This window comes from Papio anubis, chromosome 1 (assembly GCF_008728515.1).
Source record: "Papio anubis isolate 15944 chromosome 1, Panubis1.0, whole genome shotgun sequence".
Taxonomy (NCBI): domain Eukaryota; kingdom Metazoa; phylum Chordata; class Mammalia; order Primates; family Cercopithecidae; genus Papio; species Papio anubis.
In genome coordinates, this window is record NC_044976.1 from 157,491,673 (window position 1) to 157,509,532 (window position 17,860).

The 17,860-nt window shown below is 47.6% G+C and overlaps 1 protein-coding gene across 1 annotated transcript; it reads left to right on the forward strand.

Moving 5' to 3' along the window:
• Positions 1 to 1,416: 1,416 nt before the first annotated feature.
• On the forward strand, positions 1,417 to 17,247 carry GOLT1A (golgi transport 1A). Its single transcript, XM_003893247.2, has 5 exons — positions 1,417 to 1,625; positions 12,448 to 12,539; positions 13,623 to 13,801; positions 16,164 to 16,227; positions 16,914 to 17,247. Exons 1-5 carry the CDS (start codon positions 1,601 to 1,603, stop codon positions 16,950 to 16,952), a joined length of 399 nt encoding a protein of 132 aa, XP_003893296.1. The 5' UTR covers positions 1,417 to 1,600; the 3' UTR covers positions 16,953 to 17,247.
• Positions 17,248 to 17,860: the final 613 nt, after the last annotated feature.

Below are 17,860 nucleotides of genomic sequence, written 5' to 3' on the forward strand. Positions count from 1 at the left end.
ATATTATCTCCACCTTGTGCTCTCTAATTTGCCCTGCTGTGTCATCCCTATCTCAATTAAGATGCTTTCCCTTTCTTATCATATGCAAGTACATCTGGTCTGTTATTACTCACCTAGCAGTTTTTATTTCTAGTGTTCACTTCCTGCTACTCTTTCATTTTCTTGCATGTGTGTGATTTTTGTTTTTGCATAGAATGGCTCGTCTTCTATTTCTCTTAAATTCAAATATATATTATGTGTAGGTGCAAGCAATCTGCCTATTTCATTTATGCCTTCTGGTAAGTCTTGCCTGAGTGTTTATATATTGAAAGACATCATGTTTTATTATAACTTATCCTTTTTTTGTTTTTTAATTGTGTCAGCTTTCCTTGGTTTTGTTGTTGTTGTTTGGTTTGGTTTTTTGAGACAGGATCTCACTCTCATACCCATGCATGGCTTGATCACAGCTCGTTGCAGCCTCAACCTCCTGGGCTCAAGCAATCCTCCTACCTCAGCCTCCCCAGTAGCTGGGACTACAGGCAGGCACCACCACATCTGGCTAATTTTTTTATTTTTATTTTTGTAGAGACAAGGTCTCACTATGTTGCCTAGGCTGGTCTCAAACTCCTGGGCTCAAGCAATCTTTCTGCCTCAGCCTCCTAAAATGCTGGGATTACAGACATGATGCATTTGGTATGCCAGGCCTATTTGCATTTTTAAATGATGTATGTAGATTAGTCATATCATCTATGAAATTCATTTCTTCATTTCTGGATAGAGGAGACATTGCAAAGTGGATGTTGGCTCTCCTGGCATTGAGAACCATTGCTCTGCGATGGGGAAAAAAGGATGTTAGGAAATAAATAACTGCCCCTCCTTTTGCAGGCCCGAAGGAGGAAAGGACAAATCCATGTCTACACAGCTGGTAGGTGGACTGGAACCAGGGCCCCTGAATTGTCTAGTCCTGCCCCAACCCCAAATTCAGGGCTTTGTCTTCCATAGCTCAACCTCACAGTAAGTCCAAAGCTGGAGGACGCTTGGGGAAAGGAGGTCCAAGCCCTTCGTGTCTAACTTCCCCCATGGCGTTTTTGCCATTAATTTAACCAGATGCGGCTCTGCCATTAGGTCAGCAACAGGCTTTGTACTCAGTCGCTCATTGCCTCCCAGCGCCTAGCATGTGTAATAGCAGAGAGCAAAAAGCTTGACTTTCAAGATTAATTTAGTACATTCCCAAAGGGATGCGCGGATGCCAACTCTTCACACACCACGAAACCAAGCAAGAAACCTGAGCACCTCCTAGATCCCAATGCTTCCATATACAATCTAAGTTTCGCGGGGCAGACGAGAGACCGCAGAACACCGGGTGGTGTGAGGAAAGGGTCAGGAGGACGATGCCTTCCCCGGCGAGCACGGCAGGTGGAGGAGGGAGTAGGCGACTAGAAGCACCTGCATGGTGTGCGCGGGTGGGGCGGGGGTTGGAGGGGGAGTTAATGATTTTCCATAGGCTCATTTCGCAACTTAACCGAGAGTCAGCTTCCCGTGACCATGTACCAGTTGAGTCCTCCGGGCCACGCTCCACTTGTCCGCTTCCAACCTGAAGGCCCCCCAGGCTGTGTGCGGCATGATCTCCATCACCGAATGGCAGAGTGAGTGGAGGGAGCGGGGCTGCAATGGGCTACCCAGGCCAGACTCCGTGCCAGTTCTCTCTCTCCCAGCCAGGCAACTGTCACTGGGAAACCTACAAGCGTGACCTCTGGAGCCACGGGCTGGGAGCTGCCGTGCTGGCACCCGGGGCAGCAGGCAGGGCGGGGTGTGGCTCCCTGCTCTCCAGAGGGTGGGAGTTGCTCAGGGCCCACAGGTAGCCAGAGTTTGGTGCCCAGGGGACCTGGTAGGTTCCCCAGTCACACTGACCCCTTTCCCATCCCGGGTTCTTAGAACTGGGTTGCCACAAAGGTGGACTCAGGAGGCCTCTGCCCATTCAAACATCTTTCCCCACACTATCAAGGTCTGCTGTGGCCCTGGGGGCTTCTTATAAAAAACTGAACTCCACTCCCCTGCCCAAACTACCATACCCTCACTCCTAAACATCCTTCCCCTTCTTTTGGGGGAAGAGGTAGGGAGGAGGTCTTGGAACAGGTCTGGGGCCATGGGAAGAACCGTGACTCTGTGGCCTTCATTTGGGTGAGTTACTTAAAGCCTCTAAGCCTTGGTTTTTCATGTGAGAACTGGTGACAACATTCTTTTGTTCACTCAACAGATTTGTCTCTGCTGTGTGCCCAGCACTGTGTTGGACACAGAGCGTCCAACATTAAATGAAACCAACTCCCTGCTTACATTCTAGAGAGGGGAGACAGGTAATTAACAGAAAGAAGTATGTAGTATATCAGAAGATGTTAAGTTCTCCAGACGAAAATAAAATAAGAGGAGGCTATGGAGTTTGAGGTAGGAGGGGTCGCTATTTTATATAGAGTGGTCGGGGAAGGCTTCACTGAGAAGGTGCCCTTTGTACAGAGATCTGTAGGGAGCGAGGAAGCAAAGCCATGCAGCTCCCTGGAGCGGAAATGTTCAGGAAGCAGGGACAGGCAGTGCAAAGGCCCTGAGGCATTAGCATACTTGGCGTGTTTGAAGAACAACAAGGAGGCGGGTGTACCTGGAGCAAAGTGAGGTGTAGGGAGAATCCTAACAGTTTAGGTCAGGGAGGTCACTGAGGGGTCAGGACACTGGAGACTTATAGACCATGGTAATGACCTTGGTTTTATTTACATAAGAAACTATCGGAGGGTTTTGTGCTGTGGTGTGATGCGTTCTGTTTCTATGTTTAAAAGATCACTCTGGGTGCTGGGTTGAGAATAGGCTGTGAAAGTATGAAGGTAGCAGCAGGGAAGCCAGTTGTTTTTTTGTTTTTTTTGTTTTTTTGTTTGTTTGTTTGTTTGTTTTTTGAGACAGAGTCTTACTCTGTCGCTCAGAGCTGGAGTGCAGTAGCAGGATCTCTGCTCACTGCAACCTCTACCTCCTGGGTTCAAACGATTCTGCTGCCTCAGCCTCCCAAGTAGCTGGGGTTACAGGCGCCCACCACCACACCCAGCTAAGTTTTGTATTTTTAGTAGAGATGGAGTTTCACCACTTTGTCCAGGCTGGTCTCAAACTCCTGACCTCTCAACTGATCCACCCGCCTCGGCCTCCCAAAGTGCTGGGATTACAGGCGTGAGCCACCGTGCCCAGCCAGGGAAGCCAGTCCTGAGTGTGTGAAGGTGGAGACCAAGGTGTTAGCAGGGGATTAGTGGGGTGTGTTCCATGCTGGATCTGCCTTGAGGAAAGTGTTGAGGATTTGCTGATGGATTGGATGTAGGGTGTGAGAGAAAGAGAAGTCAAGAATGCCTTGTGTATTTTTTAGCCTGTGCAATGGGAAGGGTTGAGTGGGGGGAAAGCAGGGATTGGGCTTTAGATGTGTTGAGTTGGTTTGTGCTGTTAGACATCCAGGTGAGATGTCAGGTAGGTGGTTGGGTATGTGAGTCTGGAGTTCCAGGTAGAGGCCTGGGCTGGAGACAGAAATGTGGGAATAATCTGCATATTCATAGTCTTTAGGACCACGAGCATCCGAGAGATCACCAAGGGCAGGCACAGTTTCTCACCTCCCCACTACTGACATTTTGGGGCAGGATAATTCTTTGTTGTGGGAGCCTGTCCTGTACATTATAGGATATTAGCAGCATCCCTGGCCTCTACCCACTACATGCCAGTAGCACCCCCACTCCAAGCTGTGACAATAAAAAATGTCTTCAAACATTGCAAAATGTCCCCTGGGAGACAAATCCCCATCCTGCCCCCCACTCCCCCTCCACAATCCCCTCACCCCAGTTGAGAACCATGGACCTCGTGAATAAAAATATAGAGAGAGGTGGGTTGGGTCCTCAGCCCAGTGGCACGCTGACACTTTGTTAAACCAATTAGCCTGCAAGTAAATGTACTCTTGCCAAATACGATAAGCAAGTCCTGTGAGAGAGAGAAATGAGGGAACCAGATTTTAGGTCAGGGAACAGAGTGGACCGGCTTTCCCTGAGCAACTGACATTTCAGTTGAGACCTGAACGATGAGGATGCATTGTCAAGTAACAAGTGAGAGGCAGGGTGTTGCAGACCAGGAAACTGCATGTACCAAGGCCCTGAGCCAAAAGAGCTCACATGGAAGCCATGGAGAACAGTGTGGTTGGAGCATGGCAGGCAAGAGTGACAATGGCAGGAGATAAGGTGGACAGGCAGGCCTGGGCCCCACCAGGCAAGACCTGTGAGCCGCGGTGTGGATGAGAGAGCTCTGCTGCAGTCTCATCTTAGTGGGCAGCCACGCAGGAGTCTAGGCAGTATGCTAACATGATCAGGTTGTATGTTTTGCAAGACCCTTGAGCGCTGTGTGGAGAACAACTGGGAGGGCGCAGGAATAAAGCAGGAGGCCAAATGGGGGCTGCTGCAGGAGTCCAGGAAAGAGATGATCGTGGCTGGGAATTAGGTGGTAAGAATGGAAAGAAATGGACAGCTTTCAACATGTATCTTGGGAGAAGAAAAGAAAACTTAGCTGCGAATTTCATGGGGGAAGGGTGGGCTTTTGCCTTAAGTGGTGGAGTGGGCGGTGGTGACATGTTTACTCATTTGAGGACAACCAAGGGAGGCATAAGTTGAAGGAAGGAAGATAAATAACCCAGTCTGGGATTCAAGATTAGCCCAGTTCAAGATGGCTGAGAGAAAACCAGGCAGATATGCCAAGTAAGCAGCTAGATATGAGTTTCAAAGCCCAAAGAGAGGCATGGACTAGAAAGAGAGACATCAATGCCATCAGCATACAAGGGATGTTTAAAGACGTTGAGAGGCTGGGTGTGGTGGCTCATGCCTGTAATCTCAGCACTTTGGGAGGCTAAAGTGGGAGGATCACTTGAGGCCAGGAGTTCAAGACCAGCCTGGGCACACTGCAAAACCCCTGTCTCAACAACAAAAAAATGTAAACCAATTTTTAAAAATTAGCTGGGCATGGTGGCCAGTGCCTGTAGTCCCAGCTACTCAGGAGGCTGAGGTACAAGGATCCCTTGAGCCCAGGAGTTCAAGGCTGCAGTGAGCTATGATCGTGCCATTGCACTCCAGCCTGGGCAACAGAGCGAGATCCCAGCTTTAAGACAAAATTAAAAACAAAAATAAACACACGGGGATACATGTGGAAGAGAAGTGAGCTTGGGCACAAGCCCTGTGCAATTCAAATCCCAAGAGGAAGAGAGAGAAGTAGGAGCTGGCAGAGGAGACAGAGAAAGGGCAGTTAGAGCAGTAGGAAGAAAATCAAGAACGTGATGTGCACAAACCAAGAGAAAGGCTGTTTCAACACGGGAGTGGTCAGCTCTAACAGATGACGGCTCACACCTGCCCATTGGATCTGATAACATGGAGGTCATTAATGGCCAAGGCAAGAACATTACCTGTGGAAGTGGACTGGACTGGGTTGGTTAAAGGCACTTTTAATTTTTGTTTTGTTTTGTTTTTGTTTTTTGAGTTGGAGTTTCGCTCTTGTTGCCCAGGCTAGAGTGCAATGGCATGATCTTGGCTCACTGCAACCTCTGCCTCCTGAATCTAATCAAGCGATTCTCCTGCCTCAGCCTCCCAAGTAGCTGAGATTGTAGGTGCCCGCCAACTCACTGGCTAATTTTTTGTATTTTTAGTAGAGACGGGGTTTCACCATGTTGGCCAGGCTGGTCCCGAACTCCTGACCTCAGGTGATCCACCCACCTCGGCGTCCCAAAGTGTTGGGATTATAGGTGTAAACCACCGTGCCCACCCAAAAGTCACTTTTTGGAGCTCGAGACTGAGTTCAAATCCTGCTTCTGCCAGCTGCTGTGTATTCCTGGGCAAGTGACTTAACCTCTGTGTTTCAGTTTTGTTTGTGAAATGGTGCTAATAGTAGTACCTATGTCACAGGTAGTTATGAAAATTGAATGTGTTAATATACTTAAAGCATATATGTGCCTAGACTGTGCCTGGCACAGTATGTTCATTATACGATCAATCACTATTGTTAATTTTGAAAAGCGAATGAGGCTCTTTCTCTCCTTATTTCCTTCCTTCCTCTTCCTGGACAATTCAGTCTTAAAGCCATTAGGTTTAACACAGAGAAGGGGGTGCTCAGAGTAGGGTGTTAGAACCCCAGCAGGGTGAGAAGGGTGTTCACACTAGGGGTGGCCTGGTGCAAAGTGTCATAGGCAAAGCAGAGTGATGGGCATCCCCTGCAGGGTCAGGGATGGGGTGGTGAAGGCCTGGCAGACACTGCCCTAAGAGTAAAGAAACATTATCAGCGATGGGGCAAATTGACATCGTGCACCACCTACCAGGATGCAGTGAGAAAAACACAGCATCACATCTTGTGCTATTTCTGCCTAAGATGCATAACCTGAGTCTAGTTGTGAGGAAACATCTGACAAACCCAAATGGAGGGATGGCTACAGAATAAGTGGCCTGAATCTTCAGAAGTATCAAGTTCATGCCAAGGAAAGACCAAGGAGCTGTTCCAGACAGAAGAGTTTAAAGAGACATGATCATTAAATGCCACACAGAATGATGAACTGGAATCTTTTGCTATAAATGATACTACTGGGTGAATGATGAAACTTGAATGGAGTCCGAGGGTTAGAGGATAGTCACATATTAATACTAATTTCCCAATTTTGATGGCTGTATGTTGGCTGTCTAGGAGAACTTTTTGTTTGTTTATTTCAATAGGTTTTTGGGGGAACAGGTGGTTGGTTACATGAATAAGTTATTTCGTGGTGATTTCTGAGATTTTGGTGCACCCATCACCCAAGCGGTGTACACTGTACCCAATGTGTAGTCTTTTATCCCTCAGCCCCCTCCTACCCTTTCCCATGAGTCCCTAAAGTCTATTGTATCATTCTTATGCCTTTGCATCCTCATAGCTTAGCTCCCACTTATGAGTGAAAACATATGATGTTTGCTTTTCCATTCCTGAGTCACTCCACTTAGAATAATGATTTCCAATTCCATCCAGGTTGCTGCGAATGCCATTATTTCATTCCTTTTTGTGGCTGAGTAGTAGTTCATTAGATAGATAGATAGATTAGATAGATAGATAGATAGATAGATAGATAGATAGATAGATGCACACACACATACGTGTGTGTATATATATGTGTATATATATGGTTTCATATTTTTGCAATTCTGAACTGTGCTGCTATAAACAGGCATGTGCAAGTATCTTTTTCGTATAATGATTTATTTTCCTCTGGGTAGATACCTAGTAGTGGGATTGCTGGATGAAATGGTAGTTCTACTTTTAGTTCTTTAAGGAATCTCCACACTGTTTTCCATGGTGGTTATTCTAGTTTACATTCCCACCAGCAGTGTAGAAGTGTTCCCTGTTCACCACATCCACGCCAACATTTATTACTTTTTAATTTTTTGATTATGGCCATTCTTGCAGGAGTAAGGTGGTATCGCATTGTGGTTTTGATTTGCACTTCCTTGATCATTAGTGATGTTGGGCATTTTTTCATATGTTTGTTGGCTGTTTGTATATCTTCTTTTGAGAATTGTCTATTCATGTCCTTAGTGTCCAGGAGAGGTTTTAAAAATCGCACCAAAGCATTCAGGGGTGATGAGGTATGAGGTGGCAATTACTTTCAAATGGTTCAAGAAAAATATTCTTTGTACTGTACTTGCAACTTTCCTGCACATTTGTGATTGCTTTAAAAAAAGGAAAAGGAAAAGGGGGGGAAAAGCCAATGATGTTCTGAGATTCGCTGCGCAGCCTGAGGCCAGAAGGACTCATCCGCCTGCTCCATGAGCTATTGTTTCCTTGGAGCTGTAGCTGCTTTCTGGAGCAAGAAAGACATTGAATCTGGCTTTTCTTCAAGCTAGCTACGAAATGGGGAGTCGGGGAAGCCTGGCTTGTCTGGATCAGGTGGCTGTGGGCTCTTCTTGGCAGCAGCTTGGGAGTTGCAGAGCGAGGGGCTAAACAAGGGCACCAGTGCAGCCATCAGTGTGCCTTGCCAGGGAGACCTAAAGCTGATCTCTGAGGTCTGGGGAGGTCTCCACTTCTCCCGGGTGGCTCCTGGAGAGCCAGGCCTCCCTGAAGTTACCTTGGCCTCCCAGCTTTTTTCGGCTGGGTGTAGGCGTGACAGCCCTGGCCGCCTCCAGCAGAGGGCGCGCTGCTCAATCTGTCTGGATCTCGGGGACTGTGCCCGGCAGGCACGCCCGTCACTCCTGGGGACATCTGTATGACATCCCCACTCCTCTGCTCTTTCTGCCATGGTTGCTGCCTGAAAAGAACTTTAGGAGCAACCTCTGACTGGGTAACTTGACTGAAATCGCTAAGCTACTCCAGAAGCAAGAGGCAAAGGCAGGTCTGAAGCTTGTGTGTGAGAAACACAGTTTCTGACCCTTTTCTGTGGAGTTTTGTGTCCCACGGAGCGCTGAGAGCACTAAGTGTGGCCCATAAAGAAGGCTTCCCCTATCACAGGAAAGTCCTGGAATTGCACCTGCCCTTAAAGAAGAGTGTGGAACAGGTGGAGGAGTGATGACTATGCCAGCCAGCAAATCGCTGCTGCAGAAGAAGAAGGAATAAATAGAATGGACATCACGTGTGAATGTGAGAAACTTATGCTGTTTCTGCAAAATGAGTATGAGGCTGTTCTTAAGTGTGTGCAGGATGAACATATAGATAGTTTTGCAAAACAAAATGAAAACCCCATAAAATGTGCACATCGTGTTTCCACACAAATACACTTACTGAGGGGGAGGAAAGGGTGTAGAGTCAGAGCTGAAACCAATGACAGATATTTTTATGGCAGGCATAAGCCAACAACAGATATTTTATAACAAGCATAAAAACCTAAAACACTTTTATCATTTGGGTTAAAGAAAGATGACTGTGGTCTTCCTCCACAATATTCTGACCTACAAGAAATTATCATGGTAATTCAGATAGATGTAACTCTAGATTCTCAATGTGTTGTCTCTGAGGAAGGAAATGTTGACAAAACACAACCTTCATCGTGACCCATGGGGTGATACTCTGCTGAGCTGTCCCAGCTTCTAAGAGATTTAATTCAGGCCAGCCAGAGGAGGTAGAAGTAGGAAACAAGCCCAAATCAATCACGAAGGCTTGTCAGGAACACAAGGAATCAGCTTTCAGTAGAAAATAGATTCTGGGCAGCTGGGTGATATGTTGAGAGAAATTATGTTACACTGGGTCCCAACAAAATCCAGCTTCTGCCAAAAGTGAGATGCAGTAAGACTGGCATGATACCAGACTATGAGTTGAGCAAGGTTTCAGTCTATAATTGGAATGTTAGATCTCATCATTGTTTTGCTTTTTTGTTTGTTTGTTTGTTTGTTTTGAGATGGAGTTTTGCTCTTGTTGCCCAGTCTGGAGTGCAGTGGTGTAATCTCGGCTCACTGCAACCTCCACCTCCCAGGGTCAAGCAGTTCTCCTGCCTCAGCCTCCCAAGTTGCTGGGACTAGAAATGGGTGCCACCATGCCCAGCTAATTTTTGTATTTTTAGTTGAGACAGGGTTTCACCATGTTGGCCAGGCTGGCCTTGAGCTCCTGACCTCAAGTGATCCATCCACCTCAGTCTCCCAAAGTGCTGGGATTACAGGTGTGAGCCACTGAGCACCTGGTTTCATCGCTGTATTTTTGATGATTCTTTTAAAGAAGCTCTTTGGCCTTCTTTCTGTATTGGAATTGATCCTAATCCTCTTAAAATCTGCCTAGCAACAGATGATAGATTAACTACCCAGAAGATGATTGTGTTGTTTCATTTTCTTTCAGGTGTAAATATAACTCAGCCAGTAAATTTAGTCTCGATAATTTTGTTTTTGTTTTTACAGTTCTGCCTCTAAACACCAGAATAATTTCCCCCCACTTTTAACAATTATTTGCAAAAGCATATTAATAATACCAGTTTCATAGAGGTTATGAGAACCAATTCTAACAAGTCCAGCAAAATTTTTGATGAGGGTATTAAGACTGTGAAATGGGGAAAGAACAGTCTTTCCAACAGATAGTGCTGGGAAAACTGGATATCCACATGCAAAAGATGCAGGTGGACCCTTACCTTATACTAGCTGCATAAAGTAACTCAAAACAGATCAAAGGCCTAAAAATAAGAGCTAAAACTATAAAACTCTTAGAAGAAAACATAGGGGAAAACATTACAACACTGGATTTGATAATGATTTCTAAGATATGACTTGAAAAACACAGACAACAAAAGAAAAAGAAGACATCAATCAGACTACATACATCAAAATTAAAAATTTCAGTGCGTCAAAGGACACAGTCAACAGAGTCAAAAAGTGACCCACAGAGTGGGAGAGAATATTTGCAAATCATATACCTGATAGTTAATATCCAAAATATATAAAGAACTCCTACAACTCAACAACAAAAGGAACAACCTGTTTAAAAATTAACTAGACAGTTCTCCAAAGAAGATATACATGCAGCTAACAAGCACATGAAAAGATCATTAATCATTAATCATTAGGGAAATGTAAGTCAAAACCACAATGTGATACTACCTTATACCCATTAGCATGGCTGCTGTCAAAACAAAATAAAACAAAACAGAAAAAGTATTGGCAAGATGTGGAGAAATTAGAACTCTTGTGTACTGTTGCTGGGAATGTTAAATGGTGCAGTCACAATGGAAAACAAAATGGCAATTCCTCAAAAAATTAAAAATAGAATTACCATGTGATCCAGTATAATTCCATAATTCCACTTTGTGGGGTATATACCCGAAAGGATTGGAAGCAGGGAGTTGAAGAGATATTTTCTTATACTCATATTTATGGTAACACTATTTACAATAGCTAAGAGATGGATGGAAGCCACCCAGATGTCCATCAACAGATGAATGGATCAACAAAATGCAGGATACAGATAGCAATGGACTATTCATTCTGTCTTAAAAAGGAAGAAAATTCAGACACATGCTACAACATGAAGGAACCTTAAGAACGTTACGATAAGTGAAGTAAGACAGTCACAAAAAGACAAATATTGTATGATTCCACTTATTGGAGGTTCCCAGAGTAGTCAAAAATTCATAGAGAGAGAAAGTAAAATGGTGGTTGTTGGAGGCTGGTGGGAGGGGAATGGGGAGCTACTGTTTAATGGGTATAGAGTTTCAACTTTGCAAGATGGAGAATTCAGGAGATGTGCTTAATACCACTGAACTGTATATTTTAAAATGGTTAGATAGTAAGTTTCATTTTATGTGCATTTTGCCACAATTTAAAACTTTAAAAGGTAACAATTTAAAAACGAAGCAACAGAATGAGTTTCCATTTATTGACTATCATAGTGGCAAAGATAAGTAAAATGAACAATTCTGAGTGATGGAGAGGGTTAAGGAAAAAAGGAACTATATATCCGGTTATTGTATAACTTGTCTTGAGGGGAGCGATCTGAAATATGTTTATAAAAATGTCAAAAATATAGCCCTTGACCAAACAAGGGGGCCTTCATGTCCTGAACTTCTGGGCTATGTTTGCTGGCTCTGAGTGAACTCAGCTTCAAAAAACGCCCTGAGAGGCTTACAAACCTTGGGAATGGAGGCTCACTGTCAAACCTTGGGAATGGAGGCTCACTATCAAACCTTGGGAATGGAGGCTCATTGTCAGTGTGGGTCCAACCTCGGCAGAACTGCCCGTAGCCACTGGGTTGAAATGAGAGTTGGCCAAAGAGTGTGTGGCAGGGCCCACAAGGTGCCTGCTGCAGGAGGGAGGGAGGACAATGGGAGCAGGCGCAGGCTTGGGTCTTGGGTGTAGGCCCCAGCTGGGAAGAGGAATGCATTCCTAACTTATGACTTCTGTTTTCCCAATCCAGTGGGAAACGTCACCACCTGAGAGTGGAGACAGGGCAATTCTGAGGAGAAAGGAGATGGTGTGGAGAGTTGCTCAGGCGGGCCAGCCTCTTGAGAAAGGACCAGGAGAGCTGGGTGGTTCTGAGGCTCTTTGGCGCTGGTGGTCCTGAGTTTTCAGTGGCTCCCTTCTGCGCAGTGTGGACTGGGCTCCAGTGGTTCTCAGTTGCACAAGGCAGGAGCAGAGGAGGCAGATGTTATGTTCAGCCCTGATACTGATGTGGATAATGTGGCTTTTGAGGACGAGAGGAGGCTGAGAGTATAAAGTGGTGATGGCAGCACCAGCCTCCACACAGGGCTGCGGTGAGGACAGAATGCCACTGTGTACAGAAGTGACAGCACAGTTCCCAGGTGCTAGACAAAGCTTCATACCATCCTACCTTCCCCTTCCCATCCCACCATCCCCTGAGAGCACGAAAGCTGAGATTCTTGGATGGAAGTGGAGTCACCCCCACAGAGGGCACCTGTCCTGTGGCAATGGGGGAAGTTTCAGGGTCCCCACCTGCTCCCCAAAGCCCTTTGCTTCACCACCTCCTTGCCCATTGCAGAGATTGGTGTGGGGATCACCGGTTTCGGCATCTTCTTCATCCTCTTTGGAACACTCCTGTACTTTGATTCCGTGCTCCTGGCCTTTGGAAACGTGAGTCCCCCAGCCCTGTGTCCCCACTCCCCTGCCCCAACCTTTCTGAAGTCTCTATTGCCAGGATAGTCCTGGCAATAAAGACTTAAAGTTTATTTAAGTCTTTAAATAAATCCCTTAAATAAATCCCAAGTTTATTCAGACCATGCTTATCCAGGGGTCAGACATCATCAAGCCTGGGCGGAGGAGGGCACAGGAAATGGACGCAGAGCCTGCGGCACCAAGAATCTGAGGACCTGGATTCTCACACCGAGCTCTGCGGGAGACCCTGGGGGTTCTGAGGGGACTCAGACACTGTCCCTGCCATCTGAATCCCACTCTAGGGCTAGAGATATAACATGACATACATGGCTGGGAGGAAGGCAGGGACCACGGTAAACACATTTAATATGAAACAAGGGGCTTAGTGGAAAGAGGGCACACTGAATTGGAGAAGGGTGGAGAGGAATTTGGAAAGGAAATGGATGTGGAGGTGAATAAAGCACTTCCAGGGGGGTTGGAACAGCAGGAGAGAAGGTGTGGGGGAGGAGCGGGGAAGCATGGGATATGCTGGAAGAAAACCAGAGAGTTCAATTTGACAACACCCTGGGCACTCTTAAAGGATCATTAGGAGCCAAGCTGAAGACAGTGATAGGGTATCCAGGGGAGGGCCTGGAGGGTTATTCTGTAGGCAGTGGAGCCTCTGAAGGTTCTGTGTGACTTTCAGTATGGCTGCCTAACCTACTTAGGCCTCAATCTTCACTTCTCTGGAATAAAAATCCCACCTGATTCCATCTTCCCTAGATGGTATGGTGAGAAACCAAGTCCCATATGAAAAAGTGCTTGGGCTCCAGGGAATTGGGTGGGCAACTAGAAACCGTCAAAAGTTTCTCATCCATCCCCCTGCCTCTGTGCAGTCCTGTTCCCAGCCAGCAAGACTTATCAAGGCTCTGGGATTCTGCCACATTGCTGGACGGCCCTTGCTCAGATGGTCTTAAAGAGTTAGCACGTCCTGCCCCTGCCCGCCACCTGGCTCCAGGCGTGTGCCCCCAACTCCTCAGGGGGCTGGTGGGTTTGCTTCATGCTCTCCTCCCTTCCCTCCAGCTGCTGTTCCTGACGGGCCTCTCCTTCATCATCGGCTTGAGGAAGACCTTTCAGTTCTTCTTCCAACGGCACAAACTCAAGGGAACCAGCTTCTTCCTGGGGGGTGTGGTTGTCGTGCTCCTACGCTGGCCCCTCCTGGGTATGTTCCTGGAAACCTACGGATTCTTCAGCCTGTTCAAGTGAGTGCAAATCCCTCTAACCCTGGACAGACCCACCAAAGCATCTGAGTGGCTGAGATCACCCCAGCAGGCAGTGCAGAAGCTGGGACTTTATCCTGCAAGAGATGAGAACCATAGACACTTCGGAAAGGCCCCCTAAAGTAGGCTGAAGGGTACTTTGGAGGGATTAGCCCATCCATCAACAAATATTGATAGAGTGTTGACTGTGTTTCCAGCACTGTGCCTGTGAGCAGGGAGCAGACACGAGGCCTGCCCTCAAATCTAGCCGGAGAGGAAGGGCAGTGAGCTAACATGTTCCAGGCACGCTCATGATCATCATCTTATTTTATCACAACAACCCACTCTAGGATTATCCTCTACTTCACAGATAAGGAAACCAACGCTCAGAGAAGTTGCCCCCGCCCCGAGGTCTGAAACTAGTATGTGAAAAAGGTCGCCCTTGACCCAGGGGGCTCTGGCTCCTGACCCCTGTGTCATCCCCTGGCCTGACCTGTGTCAGCCCCGGGCTTGGGAAAAGGCAGGGTGGAACTCAGTCATGATGTGTGGCCACTGTCAGGCCTGTAGGCACTCAGAGGGGAGCCCAGGGTAGTGTCATAGAGGAAGCAGGACTTGAGAGAAGCCTTGAGGGATGGGTAGAGTCTAAGAGAAGACTGGAGGGTACTGAAGGAAAAGGAAGGAAGGGGTCTCAGAGAAAGTGGGGTTGGGAAGGAAGGCTTCATATGTCTACAGGGTAGTGTGGAGAGAATCGGGGTGGGATGGGGACAGTGGAGACTGGAAGAATGATGGCTTCTGCAATCATGGAAAGGAGTGGGGCTCAGGAATCCCTGGGTTCTCATAGGAGCCCCCGTTTGCTGAATGTAGCCCTGAAACCCCCCGATTAGCCTGAATGGCCTAGGCCTCAGAGACTTCAGGAAGTGTGGCTTTAAATTTTCTCATGCATACCTGCCATCTATTTATTCCACATTCAAATATGTCATTTTATGCCTGGGCGCAGTGGCTCACGCCTGTGATCCCAGCACTTTGGGAGGCCGAGGCAGGCGGATCACTTGAGGTCAGGAATTCGAGACCAGACTAATCAACATGGTGAAACCCTGTTTCTACTAAAAATACAAAAAAAATTAGCTGGGCTTGGTGGCAAGCGCCTGTAATCCCAGCTACTCAGGAGGCTGAGACACAAGAATCGCTTAAACACAGGGGGCAGAGGTTGCAGTGAGAGAAGATCGCACCATTGCCTCCAGCCTGGGTGGCAGAGCGAGATTCTGTCTCAAAAAAAAAAAAATATATATATATATATATGTGTATGTGTGTGTGTGTGTATATATATATGTATGTCATTTTCAAACAGTCACTTATTCAAATTGTCAAATATATAATAAGCACCTCCTGCATGCCAAATACGGGCCAGGTGTGAGGATGTGGCACTGAATGAGGAGAAAGTTCCTACAGAATTTACAGTTTAGTAGGAAGATCCATAAATAAATTCTGACAACAGTTAGCTTTTATGGAGGGCTTAGAAAGTGGAGTGGGACAGCAGCAGATCTGATAGTTGAAACTGAAAGTCAGCCTTGACAAAGACACTGTGCAGTAACACAGAAGAGGCAAACAAATTACAGCTATCAGGGACCTCAGAGTGCAGTGAAACCTTGGGAAATTGAGGCCCACGGTAAGGAAGTGGCTCAGCCAGAATCCATATTTCAAATCTCCCTTCCCATCTGCCACACACTGGGATCCCTTCTCATGCCAGCCTCAGCACCTCCAAGTCCTGTGAGGGGTCACGCATGTGTCCACAGTCAGGCCTTGGCAGGGTATCTTTGATGAGAGCAGGATTGCCAAAGGCAGGGGTGGCTGTATGCCTGGGGGAGCCAGGGCACCAGTGAGTATAACGGTGAGCATGGCTTCCAACAGCCGCCCATGCCGAGGGCCCAGGACACCCGGGTCAGGTGGATCTCAGGAAGGTAAGAAAACTTTCGGCCAGAAGAGTAGTAATAATCATGACAGTAACAATAAAAATAAGCACTTCCTGACCTTTTCTTTGTACATGGCCTTACGATGTAGACACTGTTATTGTTAGCCACATTTTATGGTTGGAAACTGAGATTCAGAGAAGTTAAGGAATTTGCCCAAGTATATATGGTGCCAGTAAGTGGTAGAGCCAAGATGTGAACCCACTGAGTGTGACCCTAGGGCCTTCATTCTTAATCATGTCACTCGACTGCCTCTTGGAACACAGGAGTGCAGAACCAAGCCTGCCCCTGGTGCACGGAAGCCACAGCTTGAACCTTTTGGTGGACCTCAGCCTCCGGCCCTCTATCCTCCCTTCCTGGGCCATCACTGACTCCTCCCTTCTCCCCTCTGCTCCTAGGGGCTTTTTCCCTGTTGCCTTCGGCTTCCTGGGCAATGTTTGCAACATCCCCTTCCTGGGTGCGGTAAGCAGATGATGCCGGCATGCCCTGGGGAGTGAGGGGGAGCACACGGAGGGGAGCTGGTAAAACTGCTGTCCCAGGGGCAATGGCCCCTCCCCTGTCTCCCCTCAGACTCCCTAGCCCAGGTTTGGTGCTTTAGGCTCCTCTTCCCCCTACACCTTCTCCATTTGACAAGAGCCCAAGAGGGGAGGGGATCCAGATGCAGTTGTAGCTGAGTGTGGCTGTAGACGAAGGTAGCTATGAATAGCTTCCTGTTTACAGCCAAAGAAATGAAGATGCAGAGACTCTAGGTGACTCAGTGGGGACATGCCTGAGATTTCTGGGGATCTGGCTAAGTGCGGGCCCCAGGCATGGAGAGAATGTATGACAGCCGATGACAGCAGGAAAAGCTATCCTGTAGGTGACAGAGTTTGTCCTCTCTTGGGGATAGACACAGCCAGTGGTAACCAGCCCCTGCCCCTCCTCATCCCTTTCTCTGAAGCACCTGGCAGAATGTGAGCTCTCTGAGGAGCCCAGGGAGACCCTACAGCCAGCACCCCACTACAACCGCCAGCTGGACACAGCCCCTGCAGCCCCTCTCATATCTGTGCCTGGCACAGCTCCTGGCTCTCAAGGCCAGCTCTGTAATAACTAGATATTGCATCTGCTCTCTACCCTTTGTCTGGAGTAATGATTCTTGGCTCCCACAGCTGTTCCGGAGACTTCAAGGCACTAGCTCGATGGTCTGAACAACAGAGATGAGCTCCTTGAACTTGGATCATTGGTTGAGGGGGCTGGAGAGAGAATGGGAACCACCCCCTCAGTCCCCCGCACTGACTCACTCCCGGTCATATCTGGACCTCCCCAAGTCCAGAAGGAAGGATGGAGCTGAGCAACTGACGTCAAATCCCCAAGTCGACTCAAGAGGCTGCCAGGAAGCAGAGACGCAGAGCCCCAAGGAGATTGGGCTGGGGCTGGCATCACACCCTCACTATATATTTACAGGAGGAAAAGTGAAGATTAAATTCCCAAGCTGTGCGTGTGTCTAGGGCTCAAAGTTGGCGTCTTTGGCCGGGCACGGTGGCTCACACCTATAATCCCAGACCTTTGGGAGGCTGAGGTGGGCAGATCACCTGAGGTCAGGACTTCGAGACCAGCCTGGCCAACATGGTGAAACCGCATCTCTACTAAAAATACAAAAATTAGCCGGGCGTGGTGGCAGGTGCCTGTAGTTCCAGCTACTCAAAAGGCTGAGGCAGGAGGATTGCTTGAACTGGGGAGGTGGAGGTTGAAGTGAGCTGAGATCGCACCACTGCGTTCCAGCCTGGGCAACAGAGCCAGACTCCATCTCAAAAAAAAGTTAGCGTCTTCAGCCCATTAAGTCCACCTCCTGCTTCAGGGCAGGCCAACGTACTTCATCCCCATAGCGAAGTTTTGGTCTATGAGGGTCAGTGCTGTCCTCATAGGCTATCATTTCTGTCCTGGTGTTTAACAGCCCTAATGGGTGTGATAATAATATGTTTGCAAGCCCTGTTAACAGTAAGCACCAGACAAGTGAGGAGTGCTAACCTGCAGACTGCCAGCATGCTTCTCCAGCATTCGGGGACCACCAGGTCCAGCTTGTGCTGGGAGAGCGTTCTGTCTGAGGGTAGAGACA